Below are 26,164 nucleotides of genomic sequence, written 5' to 3'. Positions count from 1 at the left end.
AGAAAGAGGACCTTGTACTGAAGAGAAAAGAAAAATAAGAATGAAAGGAAAGACAAGGAAAGAAGAGATAGAAAAGGAGAGAAAGATGGAAGCAAATTTTCCAATAATAGTAAAGAAAGAGATGGCAGAAAGCCAAAAGGCTATAGCCATGATGCACAAAAAGAGGAGAACAGACAATAAAAGGGGGGCGGAAAGGAGAAACCAAGACAGCCGCATCACAGGGATGGAGACAAGGCAGAGCCGACGTATTCAGTATGATAACCTGAAGGAAATAAACAGGCCTGGACAAGATGACTAGAACAGACGAGAAGAAAAACACAAAATGCAGAAAAGACCATGTAAAAGGGGAGCTTACCAGGATACACGGAGGGACATCAACGGGGTGTGCGAATCTGAAAAACATGAAGGGTAAACACAGGATTCAACAAACGTCAGTAACTAATGGATCTGAAACAAATAACAAGACAAGGGACGATAAGCATAAATACAAGATGGGAACAGAAAAACAAAGGGAAAAAAAACAGAAGGGAACCAGAAACATCTTAAAAGGGAGTATTAGCGTTTGCTCAGTTCCATCTGCTCTTCCCGATGAGTATGGATTAACTTCCAAAGGTCAGCTGGATCCTCAAAAGAAAAAGATCTGTCCTTATAAATCACTTTGAAGAAGGAAGGATGTATGAGACCATAACAGGCATTCATCAACTTTAAAGCTGGTCTGATGGCAGTTTGTTTGGAGACATCTTGGCTGAAGAAGATTTTGTGTCCTGACCAGAACATTTGTTTGTGCTGTTTAGCCGCAGTTAAAATAGCCATTAAATCAGAGTATAACAAAAAATACGCTATGATACCTCTCGGTTTGCCAGCTGAAGATACATTCAGAGGCCCCAATCTGTGAGCCCTCTGAATATTGAAGTCAGCGGTTTTGGAGAGACCAGCGATCTGTAAAACCTGGGTTTTGAAGAAGAGAATCATGTCGGACCCATCTGAACCTTCAGGAATACCATAAATTTGCAGGTTGTTACGACGATTCCGATTTTCTAAATCCTCTGTGGATTTCTTCAGTAAGATAACTTCCTTGTTAAGAGCTTCTGCTTTCGCAGTTACATCCTGGGCATCACTTATTTTTTGTTCAACATCAGTTAAACGTACCAAGCCAGAGCATTTTCCCCCAATCCTTTGAAGAGTTGTCGTAGTGTCTGAATTAAATGGACGAATAAGACGCAGTTCATCCATTATATCCTCTAGCGTAATAGGGAGAGGAGATTTGGTTGAAGATGAGGGATTTTTTTTCTGGCGTTTAATAGCGCTAGTTGAGGAGTCCGTGCGCCCTCCAGAAACAGTTCCAGAGATACCATGAGCTTTATTCGTTTGTGAATGCTCCATCGCGAGGAAATAATATGCAGCACAGGGTTGAAAGGAGGCACTAAAAACAAGCTATACTGAGGCAGCTATCAAAATAAGGTGAAGCTTGAGGCAAATAGTGATGGAATGTTCACAGAAACCATGAAAATAAAATATCCTTGAGAGGAAAATCTGTGAATAACTTGATAGTGCGTGAAAAGCAAAGTAAAAGTCACGTAAAAGTCACTCATTTTGGTTGAAGAAAAAAAAACGCACTACTAACCAAAAAAAAGGGCTTCACCAAATCACTGCGTAGAAATACAGCTCTAAAATAAACAACATGTGGAAAAATATAGCTAAGTGGAACAGAAAATGTCTCAGTAGATAACGATGACCAACTGTGTCCCTTCCGAAGAAAAAATTATCATTGCGTCACCTGCATAATTGCGAGGAACTACTGGGAAGCCACCAAAGAAGGGGAAAAGCATATGTTTTGTAGAAAAAAAGGAAATGTGATATAAATGCAGTCCATAGAACCTGAGGAAAAGCGAAACAGCAACATTTTGCATAGCTGGAGGGAGCCAAATCAAAAAAGAAGCTCAGTTTTTGAGGCGAAGAGAATATTCGCGGCGAAAAATGTATCAAAATGGTGGCCGCGAGGTGCCCTCAGGGTTAATAGGGATTGTCAGCAAGATTAAAAAAATACACCTTCCCTCGGGCACCGTCGGCCGCAAAGCACATGAAAGTGGTCCTGGCAGCTTCCGACGACATAATATCGAATGCGAAGCCGAAAACGAGCCTTTTAGTGGGACCTTCGTGGCAGAGTAATTGCCGCCGCCGCGGAGCTCCTCTAGGACATGGCCATCTTGCCGCCGCACGCCTCAGTAATTTGATTCTTAAATTGTAAAAAAAAAAAATGTATTCCCAAATGTATAAATAATACAAAGTCATTTCTTTCTCAGCAGGAAATGCAGTTGTCCCACTTTAACTTTCTTATTATTTTTTAAAGTTATGCCCATTACTCTTGCATTTGTCTTTAGGTCTTCCTAGAGATCACCCTGAGAGCTACCATTCGTACATGTGGAACAATTTCTTCAAGTACATCGACATAGACCCTAATAATGCTCACATTCTTGATGGCAATGCCCCAGATTTGCAGACAGAGTGTGAGGCATTCGAAAAGCTGATCAAAGAAGCTGGCGGAATTGAACTATTTGTTGGAGGTAAGAAGAAGCTCTGTTGAGTAACCCTCCCCATGCCGATGAATCTTTAATACAGGCACATAATATAATAAGTACTGGATTTTTTTTGTAAACACTACTGATTTACTGGGCTTAATGCAGCATGTAAGTTCTTTGCAAACCAAGTTCCACAAATGAACAAAATAGAGATTTTACACTGCCTTTCTTTTTGTTGAATAAAGAAGGAACAATTTCAATTTCACACTATTTAATAATTTCACAAGCTGCCTAAAAGGACCCCCAAACACTTTTTAAATTATTACTTCCACGTTTTCATATTTTTACACGTCTTTGCCACTTTAAGGCCCCTTGATTACCAGTGACCTAGAGGAGTAGGTGCTATTTATTGCACCTGATAAAATCTGATTCCCTGTGGAATTTGAGTCCTCTTATTCCAGGTTTTTGGGGAATAGCATGAGGATTTTGGTTCTTACTGCACCAAAATGCGCATGTCATGGTAAATGTCATACTATTTTCCCCTATACAATTCTGGAAGGTTTTGCCAAAGTTTAATGAAGGTTTCAAACTTTATCACACTTGGTAATTACTGTGTGCGATAGGTGCAATACGCTCGACAAAACTTGGTATTCTGCCCCCTTTGCTGGGGTCAGAAAACTCTGGCCTGGTTACAATCAGAATATTGCCGAGATAAAAAGCTCCTGTAATCCTTTGAAAAAACTGGGCAAACACAGTTTAGCTTTTAACATATAAATTATGCCCACTAATCTATAACAAGTGGACAACTATCGCTATAGGTAAGTGACATCTTTTCTCAATCACAGAATCCATTTCAAGCTCTTGTTTGGTCTAGTTTTTATTTTTATTTCCTTAACACATTTGGTTTCCGATTTCGGAAACAACAATGCAACAGAAATTATTTAGTAACAATAGTTTTGTGTAGCAGTGAGTGGAAGCAATTTGGACTACAATTCTACTATATTAACATTGATTACATGGCATAATAGGTCAATATTTTTAGTTTGCCAAGACCAAGCTGTACCGTAGACAAGAGTCTCCTAGAACTGAGAGAGTCTTGTTATTGAATCTATGGCCTACTACATAATTATTTGAAGTTTGAATGTGGTACACAGTATTTATGGAATTAACATTTTCCACTGAGATCCAAGCTTGGCATGGCTGTGCTTTAGGTTCAGATAATTTAGAACTCTTTCAGTTTGATTTTTTTCTTTTTTTTATTTGACTTTTTTGTCTTGTATTTGTGAAGGCATTGGCCCAGATGGCCACATTGCATTTAATGAGCCAGGATCCAGCTTAATGTCAAGGACAAGATTAAAGACTTTGGCAACGGATACCATTTTGGCAAATGCAAAGTACTTTGATGGTGAGCTCTCCAAAGTACCAACCATGGCATTGACTGTCGGGGTGGGGACAGTGATGGATGCCAGAGAGGTAAGAAATTCAATATCACTTAACAACAGAGCTGAATATTAAATGTTTAATCTTTTAAAGATCTACACTGTACTTTTACTTTGCTCGTTATGCTATTCAGAGGTATTTGCAAAGGAGGCATGAATTTATATTGGTAACCTACACTTATTATTGGTTTCTTTGGAGTTATATTGTTGCAGAATATCTTTCTAGATGGACATGATCAACCATATTTTTCAGATTCTTGGACTAGAGCAGTGGACAAGTTTACAGTTAAATAAAATAATAAGTAAAGTGCAAATAGACAAACCATCCTCCTTGATTTGAAATACTATGTGATTAAAATACTGTCATAAAAAGTAGGCAGGAAGTACAGTTCTGTATAATACTGAGAGCTTTTACAGATATAAATATAGCAGTATGGCTGTTCTGGACTGATAGCATTTAAAATCTTTTATTCAGTTTTGTTTATTTTAATCAATAGTGTGGTTAAATTAAGCAGTTGGAGTTCGTCACCACTGTGACTCTTAAGTTTGTTTTTCAAGATCCATTAATGTTGCTACACCATGTGATTCTTGGGACCTGATCATGTTAAGAGGCACTTAACAGTAGGCTGGGTCTGGTTGCTTAGTGGACTAATGCGTCCACTGTAGGGGCTTGTGTTTGACCTCATGGTTTAAATCCGGGCGGGTTAATTCATCCTTCTGAGGTCAATAAAATGCAGACCATTGAGTTGGGTAAAAATAAACATCTGTTATTCAGCGCCAAGATATAATTTATGGTGAACATGTGCTTTATAAATGCACATTATGTTATGTGTATGTTTATGGAAGCACATGCATAACCCCGCTTATATCCAGTGGTTAAAGATTGTATTCATGATTGTTAGGAAACTGGAACTGGAATTTAGACCATATGTGCCTCCAAGATCCCCAGCATTTTTACCCCAATAAAAGTGGTATTTCGGATTTCTCTCTAGCTTATCATCCAAAAAAAGGGTGACTGCTGAGGCAATCCTTTACTAGATGAAGAATGATGTGATATAAACTACAGATAATCATATCCTGCTAAATGTCCTTAGCTAGAAATAGTTGGAATTGTGTTCCAGCATCCTCTGAATGTTGATATCAAATTTGTTATTCTTTTAAAAATCTTAGTACATAATAATCACAGTGATAAAGTCTCACAGATATTTTGTTTATGAATTTCATACTTTCTAGGTCATGATTCTCATAACAGGAGCTCATAAAGCATTTGCCTTATACAAGGCCATAGAAGAAGGTGTGAACCACATGTGGACTGTTTCTGCTTTTCAGCAACATCCTCGCACAATCTTTGTTTGTGATGAAGATGCTACTTTGGAACTGAGAGTGAAAACTGTGAAGTATTTTAAAGGTGAGTGTTGGTGTCGGGCTGCAGAGTGAGACGGGTATAGAATATTGCCATCATTGGATAGGGTTGGTTTCTTTTTTAGAAGACTAATGAGAATTCAGCTATTTGTACATACATTGAGACAAAAGAACATGAAATTCTAATACTGTGTAAGCTCCTTTTTTCTTTTTCCAGTTCTGATTGTAAAGTTTCCTAACATTTTGTGCTGGCAAAAGGGATGTAGCCAAAAGCCTAATAAAACCAGTCAGTCATTCTGTAAGTACTTTCGATGTAGGTGGAATTTCATGTATTTGTGTTGCTTAGTATTTGACAGAAATGAGCAATACATTTTGGAATAATATTTGAAATCACTAACCCTGCCAACATATCAAGGTTGCGTAGCAACTCAAACCACTTGCAATTATTCCCCCATGCAATGTTTATTTCCCCTTTCGCTTCACAGGCTCTCAAAAATAATCCATGCTGTTGTACTTTGTAAACAGAAGCCTGATCGCTGAATACTAAACGAAGATCTTGAAGAGCACCTATATGTAGCACATGTGACCATAGTTTGGAGGTGCAGCTGAGATGATGGAGGTTAGTTACATAGTCATTGTAGGGAGGCTGGGTCGTCAATCTATTAGTTTCATTAACAATATAAACAAATTGACAGAATTTGAACAAAGTTTAAGTGGAATTCTATATGATGCAGACAGTGGCATACTATAGAGCAGGCTGATATGACATCTTTACTGACCAGACGGAACTTCTCAAATTTGCTTGTTTTAGTTTATTTTACTTTGATACTTTTAACACATAGGCTGATTTCTAAATCACTAAGATTATTCACCAGATGTTCATTTTCCTTGACTGTATCTGAGAACATACATTTTTCCTCTCACCTTTCCTGCAGTTGTTGCTTTGGCCCGTGTATTCAGGGACTGTAACCCGGAAGGCAGAGCAGAGTGGAATTCTCATCTGTGCTGTAGCCGAAGGACTTGGAGTACTGAGCAACGTGTACTTGTGTTAATATCTGAGTTTCAGCATCATAATCCGTCTTGAGAGTGGTAAACCCACGTTCATAGTTCAGGCAAACATTTCTTAGTTGGCACTCCTTTACCAAAATGCATAAACTAAAATAAATGAAGCAACATTGATATGAAAACAGAAGGGTTAAGTATGCCGTCAAGTTACATGGAGCAGATGAATTTGGCTCCACTTACAGAGCAAAATATTAGTTTTACTTGCAAACAAATAGAGGAAATGCTAAACTTCACAATTAGAGAAATTCAAGCTGATCATCTGATAGTGATAAATATGTGCCTTACATTTTCAGTAGAAAACAGATAATGGACTGTGTTGTAGAATTATATGTATGGAAATGCGTTTGCCCCAGGTTAGGAAATTATAAGTAATGGCACCAATGATGATCTTGCCCCTGGACAAAAAAGTGACTTGACAGATGACATTGCCTGGCATTTCCTGATGCTAAGCCTCAGATACAACAGAAGAAATTGATTAGATTCTTCCTGTTGGACAGAGATATAACTGTCGAAAGAAGCAGTGGCTTGGCAGTGGGCAGGGAACTAGTATTGGATCGTGAATAAAGCCAGAATTAATTCTGAAATTGGAGACTCAGTCTTTTGCGTACCATGAGGTCGCATAGCCTCTTTTGCTGAGAGTGACGAGAAAAAGGGAAACCGTGTTTGGACTTCCTATGCCTTTTTGTCTTGTACTTACCTGATGACTTTGAATGTGACGATGACCTCTCTCGGGAGCGAGAACACGTCCTTGGCTTAAACCGGGATCGGCATTCCTTGCCTTCTTATGATGTTCAACACATAGACTTTGGCCCTACTGTCCTTGGTGGCCTTCAAATGTATTTGAATGCAGTCGCTGTATTACTGCGAGGAGCTCACAGACACCAGAGACAGACCTTGTAAGGTTCCGTCAATGACATTTGTTTGTGGCAGTCACTGCAGGATTTACAACCTGTACTTTCATTTCAGGGGGATTTGTGCCCCTTGAAATGCACACTGGAAAACCTTTTAGAAAACGTTTTCTTTCAGGTGAATGAAGCGAGGGAGCGAGCTCCGGATGTGCATTGGAAGGCTTGGAAAGTAAGAAACTGACATCGATGTGCACAGGTGACTGATACATTGTGGCTGCAATGTCATTTCCTGGGGTGGGAGTGACTCACCCATGAGCGGCACACCACCTGTGGGCAAATAAGGAAATTACTGAGATTAATCTCCAGATCAGTCTGGCGCCTGGGTGAGAAATCTGCAGTTCGAAGTATCCATCAGAAAATAGTTTTTAAATGCAAGTCACTGTAAGGCCATATTAAGATTACATTTCTACATATCCTACTTTTAAATAACTGCCTTGTGGACTGAAAGACCTACAAAAGGGTGACTTACGAATATTTAAAAGGAAGAAAAGGTAGGTTTTCTCTTGTCAAAAAGGGTTATTTTGACAGGTCACACTGCAGGTTCTATACTGCAGCAGTCAGGCTACACAGGGGCACTGTCAATATGGTGGATGGCACTATATATGCTTTAGTCCCAAATTTAAATTCCAGATCCTGAGTGTATTTTCTACAAAAGGACTTGCAGGCAAGTTAAATGTACCAATGAGGGATGAGTCAGTCTAACCATGTTTTGAGGGGGGGGGGGGGGGGGCAAAAACACTTTACTACTGGTTAGCAGGGGTAAAGTGTACAGAATTCTAAAGCCAGCAAAGCAGATAGGAAAAAAATCTGGAGGGACATCGGGCACAAGATGGTAATTTTCTACAACATTCTATCCCTCAAAGATATAGAAATGGGTGGGCATCTGGTTATTTAGGTTTATTTACTGTATGACGCTGCATTTGAGTTTTTACTAGTCGTGAATTTCACAATCCACATATCATATTGCCCAGTAATCACTGACTGGCGCTGGTCACCAAGAAAAGATCATACTTAAGAAACCACCAATAGAAGCTCTCTGTGGACCGAGGAATGTTTGAAATCTCCATGTGCCAATCCTATGCACATAACTCTCCTATAACTAACAAACTTCTCCCTAGTCCTGTGTAAAACATCCAGTCAGCTATTGAAAGCTGTGTCCTACAGTGTGGGATGGAAACCGAAACATTGGCATTAATATAAAACGAAAGAAGGCACCTGAATATAACTTTTACGACTGCAGTAAGTCCTGATGCATAACTTAAAATGGGCCTTAAGGGTATTTATGTTTGCAGTCTTCTATGAGATGGTCCCATCAGTGTGACAGAAAATAATGCAATAATTGAAAACCTAGTGCAAAGAGGCCTGCACCACAGGTTCTTTGGAGATGGATGAGCTGAAAGGAAAGGGGGGTACACTGAAGCTGGTTTATATCGCTGGGAACAGTGGAAGTTGTTTGCTTTTCCCATATTACTAGCATTGGCTCTGTGAGTGCTTCATCAAATGGAAGCAATGGTTTCGTCTTGTGGGAGGTGGAATGCGGGGTCTCAGTAAGAATGCTTGATTTGACTTCCGTGGATTGCGGCTGTAGGTCAAACATGTCCACTGCCCTCCTGATGATGATACCTGATGATGGTCTGATAAGAGTTCACCTCCAGTGGGGGATGTTCCATTGGAGATAGCAGTTCCCGTGCTGGGGCGCATCAAGCCTGCAAATTCTGGGTCCAGTGTGTCGTCCCCATATCATCCACCCTGAGATCATCTTGAGGGTCTACACAGACTAATAGAGGAAGGCAGATATTACTTTAGAGACACTTCTAAAGTAATATTTGCCTTCCTCTATTAGTCTCTGTGCCTCTCTTCAGGAGCGGTGGGATATCACTGGCAGACTCTCTGGCTGATCCGTATGTGGCATCAGCTGAGGTGGAGGCAGTGGTTGGGGTAGAGACCATGTCTGCTGCGTCACCAATGGTGTTATCAGTGGCATTGTTTGGGTTATCTGTGGCGCCGAGAGATGTTGAAGTCCGGCTCCAAGGCAGATGAATGTGGAACGACTCATTCAGGTGTTTTCACTCTTTGCGTCAGTCCCGCTGGTAATGTTTGATTAGGGCCAGATTCACCCGTGATACTGGAGTCAATGAAAAAAAATTGCATGAAGGGCAAAGAGTGGTAGACGGCTGCAAACCTCCTCACAAGTAGGCCATCAGATCCATGAAGCCAGCTGGCGCTTCAGAGGGAATCATGGCATTGCTGAACATGCTGAATATGTAGTATACAAAAAGTGGGAAATGAAATGCTTGAATTAACCTCAGCCATTGTAAATTACTCGGGCGCATCCTAGTTCATAGTTATTTTGCCAACCTTGCCCCCTCAGTTTGGACCCATCCATATCTAAATCATTTGTGACCCTGCTGTTATGTTATTATTCCATAAGAATAGTTGAGCCTCAAATGCTAGGCCAGGTACTCCCTGAACTTGAAGATTAGCATCCCAAGATCAGTTTTGCCCTAGTTAGGGCTCATCAGTCGGGGGTATAGCTTGATTCCAATGGCAGTGTACACAGGACTCGCATCTGGACATACTCAGTCAATTCAGGGCATCGCACTTAAGCAAACAAAAAGTGATGGATCGGATGCTTGAATTAGTTTCAGCCACTGGTAATTACTCTGGGCTACATCCCAGTCCATTGTTATTTTGCACACCATGCTACCTCTGTTCCGACCCAGCCATATGCAAATCAGTCTTGAACCTGCTCCATTGGGAACCGTCCAGCCTGAACAGCCGGGCCACGTCCTCCCGAACAGGAATACAAGCAACCCAAGACTGGTTTGCTTGTATTAGCATTCATCATTCAGTTATAGCTTGGTTACAGTGACCCATTGATGGATCTGTAGCAGTTGCTGGAAACTCTGGGTATGGCTGAGCAGGCTGTAGCCTTGGAGGTAGCGCCGCAGGTGGTAGTGTCCGGAACCAGCACTGGGATGCATGAAGTCGCATGTGCTGGATCTTCTCTGCTCCTTCACAATCTCTTTAAGAGGGCCACTGTGCCCAACAGTGGTGATTAAGGCATTTTACTCCTTATGTCTCGGGCCTGATCTACTATGGTTTTTGAGTAATTGAGCAAAGACCCCCGTCTGCAGGTGACTCTCAGGGTATGCGTTGTCCGACCAGTCCATGGCTCCCATTTGGTGCTGGTGGTGGCGACGGGGGTGAGGGTGGATAGGGGTTGGATACAGATTACTAAACACGGGCTTTCAAGCAGCAGCAATTTGTAATTGTCCAACCACATACTCACTTTTATGAAAAGTGGCAAGTATTTTTTTTTTTTTTAACTACCCAAACAAATGGCATTCACAAACATTTTACACAGTCCTTCCCTGGTGTCGGAGCTGTAGTGTTTCCCTGACGATTCCTTTTTGCACTCACTCCTCATGTTAGCGCCCATGGTTATTCCCCATTCACTATAGGTAACATCCAGGGTATACCCCACTAGTAGTCAGCCTCAAGCGTCCATTACGACTCTGATTTGAAGTCAGTAATTTTCCAGTGCACACATACTCAAATTAGCAGCAAAATCCCCAGGGGCTGTTAGGCCTGAATCAAGTCTTACCTGGTCTGGCAAGAGGGAAGAATTCGGAATACCGGAATGTGCGCCGTGCACTATGAGCCTCAAACTCCGACCAAAAGCTGTTATCTTTTGGCTTAGGCTCTCAAGTTGCTGTTCTGTGGTTAGAAAGTACACCCAAGCACCAGCCAAAGGTCCAGGAACTAGGGAGCACCTGTTGGGGGTTAGGACTCAATCTCACAGGCTACACCAGCGGAGCCCAGGGCAGGTCCAGTGGCAGCTGGGCACTGTGCAGGGCTTATTTAGCTTTTGCTTCCCTGAAGCTTAAGAGGAGGCTAGCCAATTAGCCCTGGAGGTCAACTCACTGGTCCTCGGCACAAGTGGGAGCAGGTCCAACCCTTGGTGCCTTTCTCCACAAAGTCAACAGCAGGAGCAGCCCTTCTCTTTCAGAAGTCCTGTCTTAGTTCAGCAGGTGCAGCCTTTCTCGTTGCAGCCTTCATTTCTGTCGTTCAGAGTTTCTGCAGGTGCAGTCTTTCTTCTCTTGTCCAGCAGTGTTTTGAGGCTGGTAGCCAAGGGTGCCACTTTTATTGCAACTTCAAGTTTGCAGATGGGGAAGGACTCCCAGCCAATGGGGCAACCCCTCGCACTTTTACATTGTTTTGAGCCAACTCCACAGGAAGCAATCTCAAATCCAAAGTGTCAGGATCCTTCTTTACTGGGTAATAGCTGTGGGCAAACCCCTATGGTGTGCCCAGTATAATCGGCCACACCTCTTGAAAAACGTTCTGCGATGGGTCCCCCTTATGAAGGAGATGTCTACACAGAGGAGCGGGCTAGGTGTGACTTATATTTGCCTATCTATTAGAGACTTCTAATTTAGTTACCCTTAAAATTTCCCCCTGGAGTCAGTCTGGATCTGGAGATTCTTCATTTGCAGTACCCCTGCACGCTGGTATGTGGCGTCAGTCGGCTCTACGGCCATCCTCAGTGTTGTGCACGCTAGAGTTGACATTAGTGGGACCTAAATAGACGCCGCCTGGGCACGTTGAGGTCAGTTCTTTCTTTTTATGTGCCAACCTCAGCGCAGATCCGGAGGAATCTACCCCTTGACGTTTATTTGGCTACCTTGGACTCCTGATGGCGTTGAGATGTCCCAGGATAGGACTGGATTCAAGCCCTGTGGATCCCGTCATCGGATGATGTTGCGATGGATCCACACCTCGTGTGCCTCTGGTGCGCGGGGCACGGTCGGCATCAGGAGCCTCTTCGCTAGGAACAACGTCGGGGTAGGTTCAGCCGTCGGTGCCTGGTTGATCGCAAATAGCATCTCTATCCGGAGGTGGAGCAAGGTCTCTTTCAGCGGCGGGGAGAGCCTTGGTTAGATCTGTTTGCCTCCAAAGAGAGAGAATGTGCAACGTCAGCAGTATTGTGTGCTGGAGTTTCAATGGCAGTGCTCGCTCGTCTACGCTTTTCATTATGAGTGGAGCTTCGGCCTCCGCTACGCCTTTCCGCCTTTACCAATTCTGCCCAGAGTGCTCAAGAAGATTACACATGGCTGGGCCCGGTCATTCTTTTGGCTCCGGATAGGGCACAAAGAATCTAGTATTCCGACGTTCTGAGCATGGCCATCGATCCTCCAATCAGACTGCCCCTTCGGGAGGATCTGTTGCAGCAGCAGGGGATGGTTCTTCACCCAAACCTGTCCATTCTCCACCTCCTTGCAAAGAGATTGAGCATGGCCGTTGACCGCTTTCGACCTTCCAACCAAAGTCTGTGATGTCATTTTGGCAGCCTGGCATCCCCACACAAAAATGGTATACGCCTGTAGATGGAAAATATTTGCGGCATGGTGCACAGCAAAGGCTGTTGAGCCTCTTTCTGCCCCTCTTTGGGAGGTTCTATTGTACATACTTTCTTTGGCCGGGCATGGTTCTGCTTTGGGCACCCTAAAGGGTTATCTTTCGGCTATATCTGCATTTCTGAGACTTACAGATCAGCCGCCTTTCTTCAAATCTACCATTGTCAATAGGTTTCTTAAAGGCGTATCTCACTTGTTTCCTCTGTCTCCTTTCATAATGCCCCAAAGGGATTTAAATTTGGTCTTGATTTTTCTTATGTGTGCTCCCTTCGGGCCTCTTCATAATTGCCCCTCAGGCTTCTAACCCTTAAGACTGCTTTCTTATTTGCCATCAATCTCTGCTCGCAGAGTTAGCGAGCTCCATGCTCTACCATCCAAGCCTCCTATCTATCTGTCCATCCTGATAAAGTGGTGCTTCGAACAAGAGCTTTGTTCCTCCTTAAAGTGGTCACGCCCTTTCATGTGGGACAATCCATTGCACTACCAACCTTTTATCTGTCCCCACATCCCTCCAAGGAAGAGGAGAGACTCCACTGCCTGGACCCAAAGCATGCGTTGTCTTTCTATCTGGACTGTACCAAAGACTTCTGGGTGGACTATCAACTCTTCATTGGCTACGTGGGTGCCAAGAAAGGTCGGGCAGTGTAGAAAAGGACCATCTCTCAATGGATTGTCCTCTGCATTAAATTGTTCTACGCATTGGCAAAGAAGCAACCTCCTGTGGGTTTACGAGGCAACTCTACTAGAGCAACAGCAGCAACCACTGTGTTGGCATGTGAAGTCCCAGTCCTGGATTTCCCTCAGGTGGCAACGTGGGCCATCTATGCACACGCTTACCAGACACTACTGCCTGGACAACCAAGTCCAGAGAGATGGGTAATTTGCCTGTTCGGTCCTCCAGGACTTCCTCGGGTGATCTTGGTTTGCAGACCCTCCCCCTGGGTTGGTATTGCTGGGGTACCTATTCTAAGGGTAAGGAATCTACAACTAGAAATCTATATAAGATGAGTAAGTTACTTACCTTTGGTAACAATATATGTGGTATAGCCATATTCTAGTTGTAGATACCTTGCCGCCCCACCCATCCTCCCCGCTCTTCAAACTGATTTCTAGGGATAGGGACTCCCGTAAAGGGCCCTAGTTTTGGCTCACCAGTGGTCAGTGTCTTTCATGGCTCTTTGTTTCTGGCATGGAAAGTTGTGTTAAGAACTGACGTCAGCATGCCTGATCAGCGTCTATGTAGGTCCTGTGATATCATTTCCGGCGTGCATGAGGCCGACGACTGACATGGAGCTGACCGACACCAGCTACCAACTTACAGGGATACTGCTAATGAAAAATCTCCGGATCCAGACTGACACGTGGGGGAAATTTTAAAGGTAAGGAATCTACAACTAGAATATGGCTCTACCAGATACATTGTAACGTACTCTTCAGAAGTGGTAGTCTCTTTGAAGCTGGGCTATCTGTGGCCACAGCCCTTAGATCACCATGTCAGCGGGAGATCACACCTCCTCCCTCCAGCAGACCTTTTGTTCCTCTTTCTTGAGAGCCATTCACACCTCCTGTGAGAGCATATGCACTGCACTGGGGCCTGATCAGCAGGGCCCAGTGTATTTCATAGTCGAAAAACCAGGAGCATCAGTCCAAAAAATGTAGGGTGATCATGCAAACAGAATCCTTTCCTTACAATCACCATGACTTTCTTAAGTGTAGATAAGTAGTTAGGAGCTATCACAAAAAAAAGAAATCTAGTGTGCCCTGTATGAAAGAATCTGCCAATCAAGGCTGTGGCTATTAGTGACACTTTTGCAGAGTAAAGAGTCGCTTGGTCTGGATTTCTTGTGTTGTGATACACTACCAACAGAATACTCCAATTACAAAAATATTAACAGTCGTTGCACTAACCATCTTTACTACCAGCCTAGCTCTCCAAGCATTTTCAGTAGAATTCACTGACTTTCTTTGTCATTTCAAGCCAACAAATTTCAGCAGTTAGTCTTTCCTCACTTTCTGGTTACCCGTACCAAGCCCAGTGAAACTCATGTTCAAACCGAAATAGAAATTCTGTGATATTAATTCACAGCCAATGTTCTGGCAAACCTTTTTTATCTTGCTATGACCCAAGTTTTCTTTCTAGGATTCATAATGCAATTCTGTGATTTCTATTGCAGTGGTTTCCACACTTATTTAGAACCACAACCCAATGTTCAGAATAACAAACCTTCACAACCCACCTAGCATTAATGGACATGAGTCCGGCATTATTTTTTAATTTAATTAAAGCATTGTGTGGTACGCGTGTGTGTGTGTGTGTGTGTGTGTGTGTGTGTGTGTAACGTCCTTTATGGGCAGCACATTTTCCATGGAAATAGCTACTAAGTTTGTACAAACATACAGTTTTACTAATGAAACTATATTGCACACAAATGATAATGTGTGGAAATCCAGTTTCAGTGAATATTTATCATTTGTCCATCTCCAATTCAAGTGCAAAGCCTTTTTTTGGGTATTTGGAGTAGTTCGTGCTTAGGCCCCTGTAACATTTTGTCCACATAAGGTATCCACACCAAATTTGCGTCCTTTTCTTCCAACATCATGGGGATTTTTAAGGTACCAAGGGTTTGTGGAATCCTCTTGAGGGGATCCGGAAATTAGGCAAAATGCAGCATTTTGGTTTTTTTAAATTGGGAAAAAGTGCTGCAGAAGAAAGCATCTGTTTTTTCCCTGCAAATGCTACCAACAAACGGTTTGTGGTGCTGAAAGCACCATCTTCACAGCTATCAGGGACAACCAGACTTTTGTCACAAAACCAAAATTATTTACACAGTTTTGGCATTTTACTGGCACACAGCCTATTTTGCTACTTTTTGTGCTTTCAACCTCCTTCCAGTTACTGGTAGAAATGGGTGTGAAAGCAATAATGGATTTCGGAATGCTATACATTTCCGAAAAGTAGACCGAATTCTGAATTCAGCAAGATGTCATTTGTGCAGATCCTTAAGTTTTTTTATAGAAACTAACAGTTGAAAATAAGAAAAATTGAAAATCAGTTGAAAAAACAGCCATTTGTGCCAACGCTTTCACCTGTACCTTCTTCTAAAAATGACAGATTTTTTAAAGTATTATACTGCTACATTCGCTGGACCCTTCAGGTTGTGGGGATATATAGGACTTGTAAGTTCACCAAGAATCAGAGGAACCCAGAGCCAATAACTGAGCAGCGTCTTGCAATGGTTTTCCATTGTGTACCAGGTACATGGCAAATCATTTGGTAAAATATAAAGAGTGAAAAATAGGTATCAAAGACACCTATGTATTTCCGAATTGGGAACAAAGTATAGAGTTAAGAAACAGTAGCTCTTTGCACATCTTGAAATTGTGGGTACCCATACTAGCGTGTGAATTACAGGACATTTTTCATAGTTAGTTCTTTTTTACACATTGTCTCAAATTTGGAAGTCAGAAATACAAAGAAAGTCCATAGGTAATAACATTTGCTCTACAATTCTGTGTTCCCCTAAGTCTCCCGATAAAAATCGTACCTCACTCGTGCAGGTGGGCCAAGTGCCAACGGCAGGGAAGGGCCCAAACGTATTGTGGAGATATAAAAATGACCTATCACAAAACGACCTGGTTTTGCAAGGGGGTCATCTGGGTTTTTGGCCCAGGGCTCGGCGGCCATCTAGGGAAACCTACCAAACCAACACATTTCTGCAAACTAGACACCAGGGGGAGTTCAGGGAGGTATGGCTTGCACGGACCTCCTCCCCCACCCCCAACGTTTTCCTACCCAGAACCCCCTGCAAACCTCAAATTTATCTGAAAAAAATCTTTTTTCTCACATTTCTATGAGGGAAGGTTGTGGGATTTTAAAAAAAATAAATGATTTCGGTGTGGGGCGATCCCCAAGCAGGAATTTAGGGAGGGGTACCAGTGGAAAGGGGAGATTCTCCCTTTTCCAACGATACCTCTCCTGACATTCTACATGCTCAGGGGGCTGAGATAGCCACCAAGAGCACGTAGAAAGTGAAACTGAAATGAGCTTATTGACTCGTTTCAGTTTCTATGAAATGACGGCAGCGTGACATGCGCACTGATTGTCATTTCACAAAACCACATAGACAGCCTGGGGAGCTGGGGGGGGAAAATCCCTCTGGTGCCCGCACCAGAGGGATTTCCAGTGCCCTCTGTTAGGACAGCTGGCAGCCGTGCTGAGCACACGAGCACAGTGGCTCAAAATGGCTCCTGGCCAAACTGAGCACCCAAAAGGTTAAATCTTTCTTTCCATCACACTTCAGAATTAAGAAAATGTTCTTCATTTTTGCTTTCCTAACTGCTGAATGTGTAAGTTAATTTACGGGTATTTACATTCTGTTGTGGGGTACAAAAAAATTGTATCCTACAGCCTTTCCTTTAACACGCCCTGTACCATAGCTAAACTGTCACATAATTCCTTTTTCATGACTGCAAAGTGAGAGGAGTTTGCAAACACCAATCCCTATGCTAAAAACTAGACAGTGTAAGAAATTGGGTTACTGGTTTACTGGTGTGTGGGCCCTGGTCAAGTAGTAACTACAAACCTTGTCGGGGTAAGGCACAAGCAAACCCCAAATCAACCTGTGGTTAACTCCCTGGTCGTTTGCTTTGTGCCAATCAGGCTTAACTTAGAGCCAAGCTGGAAAATATTTGTGCAGCAGTAAAACAGTGAAAACAACATACAAAAATCCTCAAATGGTGGTGGGAGGGTGAGGAAAACACTGCAGCTGGGTGCAGGAGCTGGTTGTTGAACCTTTTATGTCCATGAGGCTCAGATGAAGAGGCCAGCAGACTAGCCCTAGATGAAGTTGCAGGTCCAGTTCCTCTTCCCCATTCGGTAGTGCAACAGGTCAGCACAGGAGAGCATCAGTTCTTTTAGTGCAACCTTCCGGCAGAGCAGCAGTCCTTCTTCCTAGCAAAGTATCCACAGGTCCAGAAGTGTAATCAAGTGGTAGTTTCTTTAGTCCAGTATTTATACCCAGTTGTGCCTTTGAAATTGGGGGGGGGGGGGGGAAGCTTTAAGAGGTTTTCCTTTGAAATCCCTAAGCACACTCCCTTCCCTGTCCTGGCTCGACCCTCGCTACAGTGGGCATGCAGCCCTTTGTATGGTGGAAGGACACATCCGATTCAGGTGTTAGTGGGCCTATACCCAGCTACTCCTTCCCATCTTGCCAGTGAAGACCATCCACGCACACCTTAGATCCCTATTGTGTGTGACTGTCTAGGAGGCATACACAAAGCTCAACTGTCAGCCAGTCAATTTAAAATCTGAATTCACTATAAGTTAGGATTTTGAATTTCGATTCCAGAGACACTAAACATGAACTGGTTACCTATTTCCATTTGGAAATTACACTTATAAAATGTAATCAGGTAATTAATGTTAGTCTGTGAGAGAGGAAGGCCTTGCAGTAGTGAAACATGTTCACCAACAGGACATGTATAACAGAAAAATACATGTCCCACTTTTTAAATGTGGTGCACCCTGCCCACTGGACTATCCAGGACCTACCGTAGGGAAGACATATGCATTATAAAGAAAGGTTTGGACCTGGCCAAAGGTTTATTTTGCCAGGTCAAAATGGCAGTTTAAAACTGCACACAGAGGCTCCACACAGGCTCGCCTAATACATGTTGAAAGGGCTACTTAAGTCGGTGGCACAATCAGTGCTGCAGTCCCACTAGTAGCACTTGAACTTATGGGCCCTGTGCACCTGTGGTGCCACTTTACTAGGGACTTGCAAGTAAATTAAGTATACCAATTGGGTATAAACTAATGTTAACATGTTTAGAGGAGAGAGCACAGACATTTTAGCACTGGTTATCAGTGGTAAAGTGCACAGTGTCCTAAGGCCAGCAAAAACTAGATCAGCACAAAAAGGTAGGAGGAAGGCAAAACGTTGGCAGGAAGACCACCCTAAGGCTGACCGGTCTAACAAACAACAATTTCTTATAAGACATAGCCTTACATTTGACCTCTGTCTTTGAAGTGCAGCAAATGTGACCAGATTAATACAGAATTTAAAGACCTCTTTATTAATTGATTGGACTTTCGTTACCCACCAGAGGCTTGCGGCCCACAGTTTGAGAAACACTAACCTGTTGTGTAGCTCAGGTGTCTTTGTTTCAGAAAATGTAATTCTTTAGCTTTTAGCTGTGAGATTTGCTCTTACTCTTATTCTGATCATTCTCGGTCTGTAAAGGGTTTGCTTCTGGTTTCAGGACTGGACTGCTCTTAAAAAAACGTTGTCAATATGTAACATGGTCATGGTGTCTACCCTATTACAATCATGCCTGAAGGTTACAAGGCAACAGTACAGAGATTGCCCTTTGTGCATAATAGCACAAGGCAGAAGCCGAATCGGGTGGTGTTGACATAACATGCATTTTGAGGCACACATTATTAACCCGTAGGTTTCTTGGCGCCAGTTCACAGATGTGTTACCTAACTCAGTATCAATCAATTTATTGGCCTCGGAATAAAGAAAGTCTAAGCATGCCTTTCAATATTGAAACCTGTAACCATGTGTCAATTACAGTTTCCTGCTGTGGATGCATTAGTTCAGTGTGCCACCAGACACAGTGTAGTAACAGTCTCTTTCAAGTTTTGGAGTTTTTAGAAAACACACCCTCAATCTCATTTAATTTAGTGATTTAGGTAGTTAAGATGTATGGAATGTGTGTATGTATGGATATTTTCTTTGTTTCCTAATTACTTTCATTGTATTAAGGATACACATCAAAATTTGTGTAACTGGCTAAATGTTTTGCTCTCCTAATGTAGACTGCAGTCTGTATTCACAAAGATTTTGCCGTGACTTAGTCTTGTTTTACTTCTGAAATCTAGGAGAAAGCCACGAGTAGTAATCCTGGCCTCCTAGAGTACACCAATCCTTGTGAATCGGGCCTTTTCCATTTTTCAACATAGTAGACTAAAGTAAATTTTTGTATTCTCTTTTAAGGTTTAATGCATGTGCATAATAAACTCGTGGACCCACTACACAGTATGAAGGAAGAAAACTGAAGGTTGCTGAAGAGAATATTTGTACTTTTCAGATCAAGGTCTTGCTGTGCAGCAAGCTAGAAGTGGTCACGATGTCACAAATTAAAGTACTTGCGTGGCTAGAAAAGGCAAGCCCTATTCAACATTCCAGAGATATGGAAGCCAAATATCTGTACTCAGTTGGATCGTCGTCAGATCGTTCAGTGCACAGTTTCATAAAGATATAATTGGTGAATACCTCTTCAGTTGTAAGGTTGAAGATTAAATCATTCTCGGGATTCTAAGCAGTGTTAATCCATCCGACTATGAGAGGTGAATAAGCTGCATCCCAAATCATTTCAGTTTACAGTTTACAATGCGTGTTTTTCTTTTTATTTCACTTGGTTTGTGGTTGGAAACAAAATGCTTGAAGGCTTTGCAAATACTTTGCTACCTGAAACTATTCGCTCATAAATCTACATGACTTCTGTGTTGATTGCATTCAAATTGTCACATTCCGTAATGCTTTTGTTGAAGTGAGTTAGGTAGAGTTTGTATTTTTATTGAATACGTGATATTTGGTATGAAAAGGCAGCACCGCTTGAAATCTATTGTACTGCCAAAAATACGGGTAAATACAATTACGTAACGCCATAAAAATGGACATGCACCCTTGACCATGTTTATGGTCTTTCTAACTATTCTACCTTTCTGGATGCCGGATGTGAGGGGTTTCTTCTGTCCAAAATGAAACTGATAAGCCTCCCTACTGGCTTTTCATTGCCATTGCCAAGGGTTAGTAGATCTCCACGAGTCATTACTCACCAAGCTATTAGATGTGCCTGGCAAATAAATGCACTCTGTGGGATTTCAGACAATTCTACTGCTTAAACTGCAGTAGATGTGCAGCCTCTGCAATAGAAACATGAATCTGAAGTTGTTTCGCCTAACCTAAAATAACGGACTGTTGTGTTTACCACTGTTCTTGTTCTCACGACCTGCCTTGCGCTGTCCTCTTGCCGCGCGCCCTCGCCCACTGTACTATGACGTTCCCTAATTCCATTGTAGAACCTTGGTGAAAAATTTGTTCAAGACTTCTCTTCAAATACCTTCTCACTCAGACAACTTGTGAAACAGGGATGTAAATTTGTGTGGTCTGACGAGTGTGAGGAGGCATTTACTAACATAAAAAACGACATTTGCAAGGCCCCACATTTGTAAGGTTTTAACCGCTCCTTACACAGTATAGTCACTACTAATGCTAGTGGTAGGGGTTTGGGAGCTGTTTTGAGCCAGATTGACAACTTGGGCAATGAAAAGACTGCTGCTTTTGCCTCACGCAGATACTCTTTTATAGAGCGTGAGGCTTTAGCATGTGCATGGGGTTTGAAGCATTTTAGACAGTACTAATGGAGGTTGACATTACCCTAAGAAGTGACCATAAACCCCTGGTTAAAGTCCTAACCATTAAAGGTCTGCAAAGTGCCTCTCCCCGCCTAGCACACATCAGTCAGGATGATGGATTACAATTACAATATGTTCTTGGATTCAAGAATGTTGTTGCAGACTGTTTAAGTCGTTTACCCTTACCTTGTACGAGTGATTCTACTGTAGACATTGAATCATTCTGTGTAGCTAATATTCTTGATGAGGTACCTTGTATTTCACAACATGATTGGTTGTCGGCCCAAGAAATAGATACCACTTTGTGCCAGGCAGGGAAGTACATTATAGATGGTTGGCCTATTAAAAAAGACTTATCCCACCATTTACGCACTTTCTGGGAATTAAGGCACAAATTATCATCTGAAGGCAGCCTTATCCTCAGGAATGGCAAAGTTTTACGCCCACCTCACTCCGAACCAAAATACCTGACATTTGCCACGAACAGCATCTTGGTATTGGAAAAACTAAAAGTAGAATTAAAAACTCATACTGGTGGCCGGGGTTGGATCTAGAAATAGAGAGAAGTGTGAGGGACTGCCCTGCGTGTGAGAACTCAGACAAATCCCAACTGACTTTAAGGCCACCACTTCAACCACTATCCAATCCTTGTACGCCATGGACCAGATTAGGAATAGACATTTGTGGTCCTATTTGGGAAAATGGTGAACAAGTTTTCCTTATTGTTCTGGTTGAACATTTCTCAAAATGGCCCTTAGTAGAAATCGTACACAGTGCTGATACTAAAGCCATCATCAAGTTCTGAAAAACTTTTTTCCTGAGGGAAGGGTTCCCAAAATGTATTGTAACCGACAATGGTCCCCAATTCATTTCCGAAACTTTTTAAAAAATTCATCAACGACAATGACATTTTCCACAAACCGACCTCTCTGTTCCACTCAGTGGGTAATGGTGCAGTAGAGAGATTTAATCGCGTTGTGAAAGGAATTGTACAACTAGCAAATCGTAACAACCTCTCTTGGACGAAGGAATTAACACACAACTTATGGGCTTTCTGTGTCACACCCTGTGAGTCCACAGGTTCTAGTCCATTTGTGTTATTAAGAGGCAGAACACTTATCACCAAAGACACCGTGGGGTGGTTAACTCCTAAGAAAGTGGACTGGTCCATGGAAACAGTCAACAGCAGAATTTCACACTCTCAAAAAACTTGTAAGAATTATTATGACTCCAAACATGCCTGCAAACATGTCAACATTGAGTGGGTCAGAGACAAAAGTAGTGGCTTTGTTAAGAAAGGACCTATGGTAAAGAAAATCTTCTGCAATTCCGCACTTTTGAGTGACTTAAAGGTTTGGCATTTTTTGTCCTTATCATTGTGCAGAGGGGATGGGACGACAGCTCCGCAGCACTCCAGTCTAGAGCGGAGGAGTAACCCCACCTGCTCTACAAACGATTGGGTTCTTGATGATGACACCAGTCAGGGCCTTTACCCTGAAGAGGATGAGGTTATAATTAGGGCTCCCTTGAGCGATCTGGGTGAGGACACTAGTGAAAGCTCCAACCTAGCGGAGTGTTACACCTATGACACACCTCAGGCCGGAACTTCTGACATTACACAAGATTGTTCACCTCCCCATGGTTCCCAGGCTGGTGGGACCATGGCCAAGGAACCTGTTATTAGCAGACACGGCAGAGAAATAATTCTACCAAAAAAGTTACAAGATTTTGTATGTGATTAACTTGTTTTCTCCTCGCACCCTTTTTTCCTCCTTTCACCCCCCCCCCCTTCCTACTGCATATTTTTACACATTTCTGTAAATGAGGGGATGTGTTGTGTTTACCACTGTACTTGTTCTCGCGACCTGCCTCGCGCTGTCCTCTTGCCGCACACCCTCGCCCACTGTACTATGACGTTACCCCGTTCCATTGTAGAACCTTGGGTGAGGGTGGCAGTTGGAGGGCAGATGGAGGAGAATAAGATGCCCATTGGTGTTATGGTCAATACACAGGCATACTTCGATTTAAAAGAAGAAAAATCGGGAACACAAAATGTTACATTGTGTTAATTCAACAAACTATGCCAAGAGAGGCAGAGTAGAAAGTACAACAGGCTTAAATGGGGATTTTTGAGAGTAAAGAAAGCAGTTTCAATGAAAAAACAGATTTGAAGCCAAGTAAAAATATTTAGGAAGCTCACACACATCAGGGAAGAATGGACTGTCTATTTATTCCCCATTGAAAACCGGACCACGGACATTTTACTCTTGACAGTCAAAACAAAAATAAATAAAAAATATTCATGGTAAATAAATTGCCTTTTTACATAGAATTTCTGCCAGGTCTCAAAGTAGTGGATGCTATACAGTGACCAGATGTGAGCTTTGCTAAAACAGTCATTCTTTCTTGGGCTTCTTATCCAGAGGCTTACAAATGCACATAATCCAGTGATATGACACTGCTCTCAAAACTTATTGTCATTTTGGTAATAAACCGTGAAGCAAATGGTGATACTCAAGCATACAAATCTTACGGTTCTATCACATGTCCACGCCATGGAGGCCGGAAATAATAGTCGGATAGCGTTACACAGATTGCATTTTTTTTTCTTTGGCAGGTAGGAAGCCAAAATCGTTGTATACATATGGATCTTTAAACGTAGATTGTGCTAAGTTTTTACACATGGAATGGATCAGTATACTTTACTTTACTTATAGTTTAGCACCGTCTGTCATTCCTTAATCACCCAACCCAGGAGTTGCAGAGTACATTCCTTTTATCCATACATTTACTAGACGGTTCTTTGCTAAAGGGTTCAGAAACACGTATGATATAGAATTAAGTCTGCATTGTTTGAGTCTGCTTCACATTTGCTTTAGTTGGAAGTATATGCACTCCTCGTATTTAACTTATAAGTCCTGCTAAATATCTCTCACTAATATGCCATTACCTATTCAGAGTTAAAGCTGCTCTGCCTGTCTTTACACGTCACCCGAAGAAAAGTTGAACTTTCGACTTAGCAATTGCTTTTTCAATGGACTAACTTGTTGAAGCTGTATGTTCATTGGTGCTATTTTTATGTTAAGAATTCTTCATGATTTTGTTTTTTCATGCAAGTATTTATTTTGCAAATAAAGAGTTTCCTGTCTGGTGAAAAGTCCTTTGTGTTAACTATGTGCATGTCGATGACCAATATATATTTATTCAATTAATAAATGATTTATTCACAGTGACCTAACCATAGGTTGGAACACAGTGGTGTTCACCTAAAAATACATGTGCCTATAAACAAGGAAGAGTAGCTGGGAATATTAGAGATAGTGGTGTTACAACAGAATAAGGTAATGTAAAGATTGCTTCAATAGGTTTTTCTAAACAGGTGTGTTCGTAAAAACTTTGGCAATAAGAGGATGGATGGTCTCAGTTCTTCGGAGACAATGGTACAGAATCTGGAGGCGAGAGAAGAATTGCTTTTGTCCCACATAAAGTCTCTAGCACATGCCTAGGTTTCCTTTTCATCACTCTGGAGCCTGCTACAATATTGTTTATTTACTGTGGATTTATAAGGTGCTAGATGTCACTAATAGGCTACTTCTGAGTTCCTAAAGGGGGAAAGAGGTGGCAAGGAAAGAGAAAATAAATGACTAGGTCCAGGAAGTGCTTTGCATTATTCGGAAGAAAGCATTCCTGCTCCTGAGGTGGACAGTCAATGAGAGTCAAAAGCTGTTTCCTACTGTTAGTTTGCAGGTCGTTTATTGGGAGTTATTACATCATGAGAGCTACACCGGTTCTTCAACCTAAGAAAGCAGTGACCCTGCTGAACAATCTGTATTTCAAGAGGCCTAGCACAACTTACTAGGAAAGCAGAGACTTGGAATTCTTTATATTTGACCAGCAATAAGTATTTTACAAATTTTCTTTAAGAATTGGATATCTACCAGCGAAAAGGTATCAATATAGTTTCAGCCATAGTGAATAATCAACATAAAAAACATTAAAGTAGGGGACTCAACTTCACATAGTTGATTCTTTAATAAACACCAGCCTGCAAGTGTCCGGATGCACCCTGCATTTAAGTCTAGATTCTAAGCAATGGTTGACCTGAATAATAGAGTTTCTGGAAAACAGAGTTAACATGCACATGGAGGTGGGTGGACTTTCTTCATGTCCAATTTTCATGATTAGAATGAAGGGCTAATAAATTGTGTTTACAAAAAGCTGTACTTTTATACTTTGAGTAACTTTTACTGTGTAAGACCTATACTGTAATACAGTTTCGTCAGTAATGTTTTGTCTGCAATGAATGTTTGAATGCGTAAGATGTTGTAGGAAAGTCATCCATTTTGCCCTGATCACCCCCATTTTTTTTACTGATACAGGTGGTTACTGACTCTGAACGTGCCCTGCTAAACATGTCCAGGGCCAGTGGTCTGTTTAAAAGGTAAATGGTGCACTTGGTTCAGATAACCTACCTGTGAGTCCCTAGTATATGGTAGGGCATGTAGGTTTGGAGAGGTCAGTGGCCTTAATGTACTTAAGTGTGCACTGTTGTGGTGTCTCGTGTCATTTCAAAGCCAGCCCTGCCTTGCAGACTGGTTTTAAAATAAAGCTGTGTCTAAATTCGACTTTGAAATAAAAAGTCTAAAACTATATTTATATTACAGCTAAGTCCCCCCCACCCACCCCCGCCCCCCAAGGTCTGCCGTAGGTGCACCAACAGTAGGGTGCTTTGTTATAAAAAGATGCTTTACATGCACTGGTGAGGGAAAAACAACCAAAGTCTTTTTTCCCCATTGTGGTGCTGCTAGCTCCATATGTTAACGTTTCATTAAACTTTATAATAAAGTCCAACGTTTGACAGGAGTGAGCTAGCAACATAATTCATGGATGAAAATAATTGTTACAATAAATTCAACAACTTGCCAAGGTCAGATTTATTATAACTCTTGAAGGAAAGGAGTTTTAAAAAATACTTTTCTTTGGTTACCAGAGCAGCCCTGTAGCAGCCTCTTCTGATTCACCAGCT

The 26,164-nt window shown here is 42.1% G+C and overlaps 1 protein-coding gene across 5 annotated transcripts in view; it reads left to right on the top strand.

Moving 5' to 3' along the window:
* GNPDA2 (glucosamine-6-phosphate deaminase 2) overlaps positions 1 to 24,283 on the top strand; it is a 138,362-nt gene extending 114,079 nt beyond the window's left edge. For 3 of the 5 annotated variants that reach the window (XM_078678243.1, XM_078678241.1, XM_078678242.1), the window contains exons 4-7: positions 2,382 to 2,564; positions 3,808 to 3,992; positions 5,192 to 5,366; positions 19,715 to 24,283. In XM_078678243.1, coding sequence (XP_078534369.1) covers positions 2,382 to 2,564; positions 3,808 to 3,992; positions 5,192 to 5,366; positions 19,715 to 19,776 — 605 coding nt within the window. In that variant the 3' untranslated portion in view covers positions 19,777 to 24,283. Of the gene's footprint in view, positions 1 to 2,381; positions 2,565 to 3,807; positions 3,993 to 5,191; positions 5,367 to 5,845; positions 5,940 to 6,255; positions 6,331 to 19,714 lie in introns of those variants that run through there. The other 2 variants (XR_013608326.1, XR_013608327.1) reach the window with 2 other exon arrangements.
* Positions 24,284 to 26,164: the final 1,881 nt, after the last annotated feature.

Source organism: Lissotriton helveticus, chromosome 2_2 (assembly GCF_964261635.1).
Source record: "Lissotriton helveticus chromosome 2_2, aLisHel1.1, whole genome shotgun sequence".
Classification (NCBI taxonomy): Eukaryota; Metazoa; Chordata; class Amphibia; order Caudata; family Salamandridae; genus Lissotriton; species Lissotriton helveticus.
Note: the sequence above shows the minus strand (reverse complement) of the source record. Positions and strands in the feature narration are given on the sequence as shown.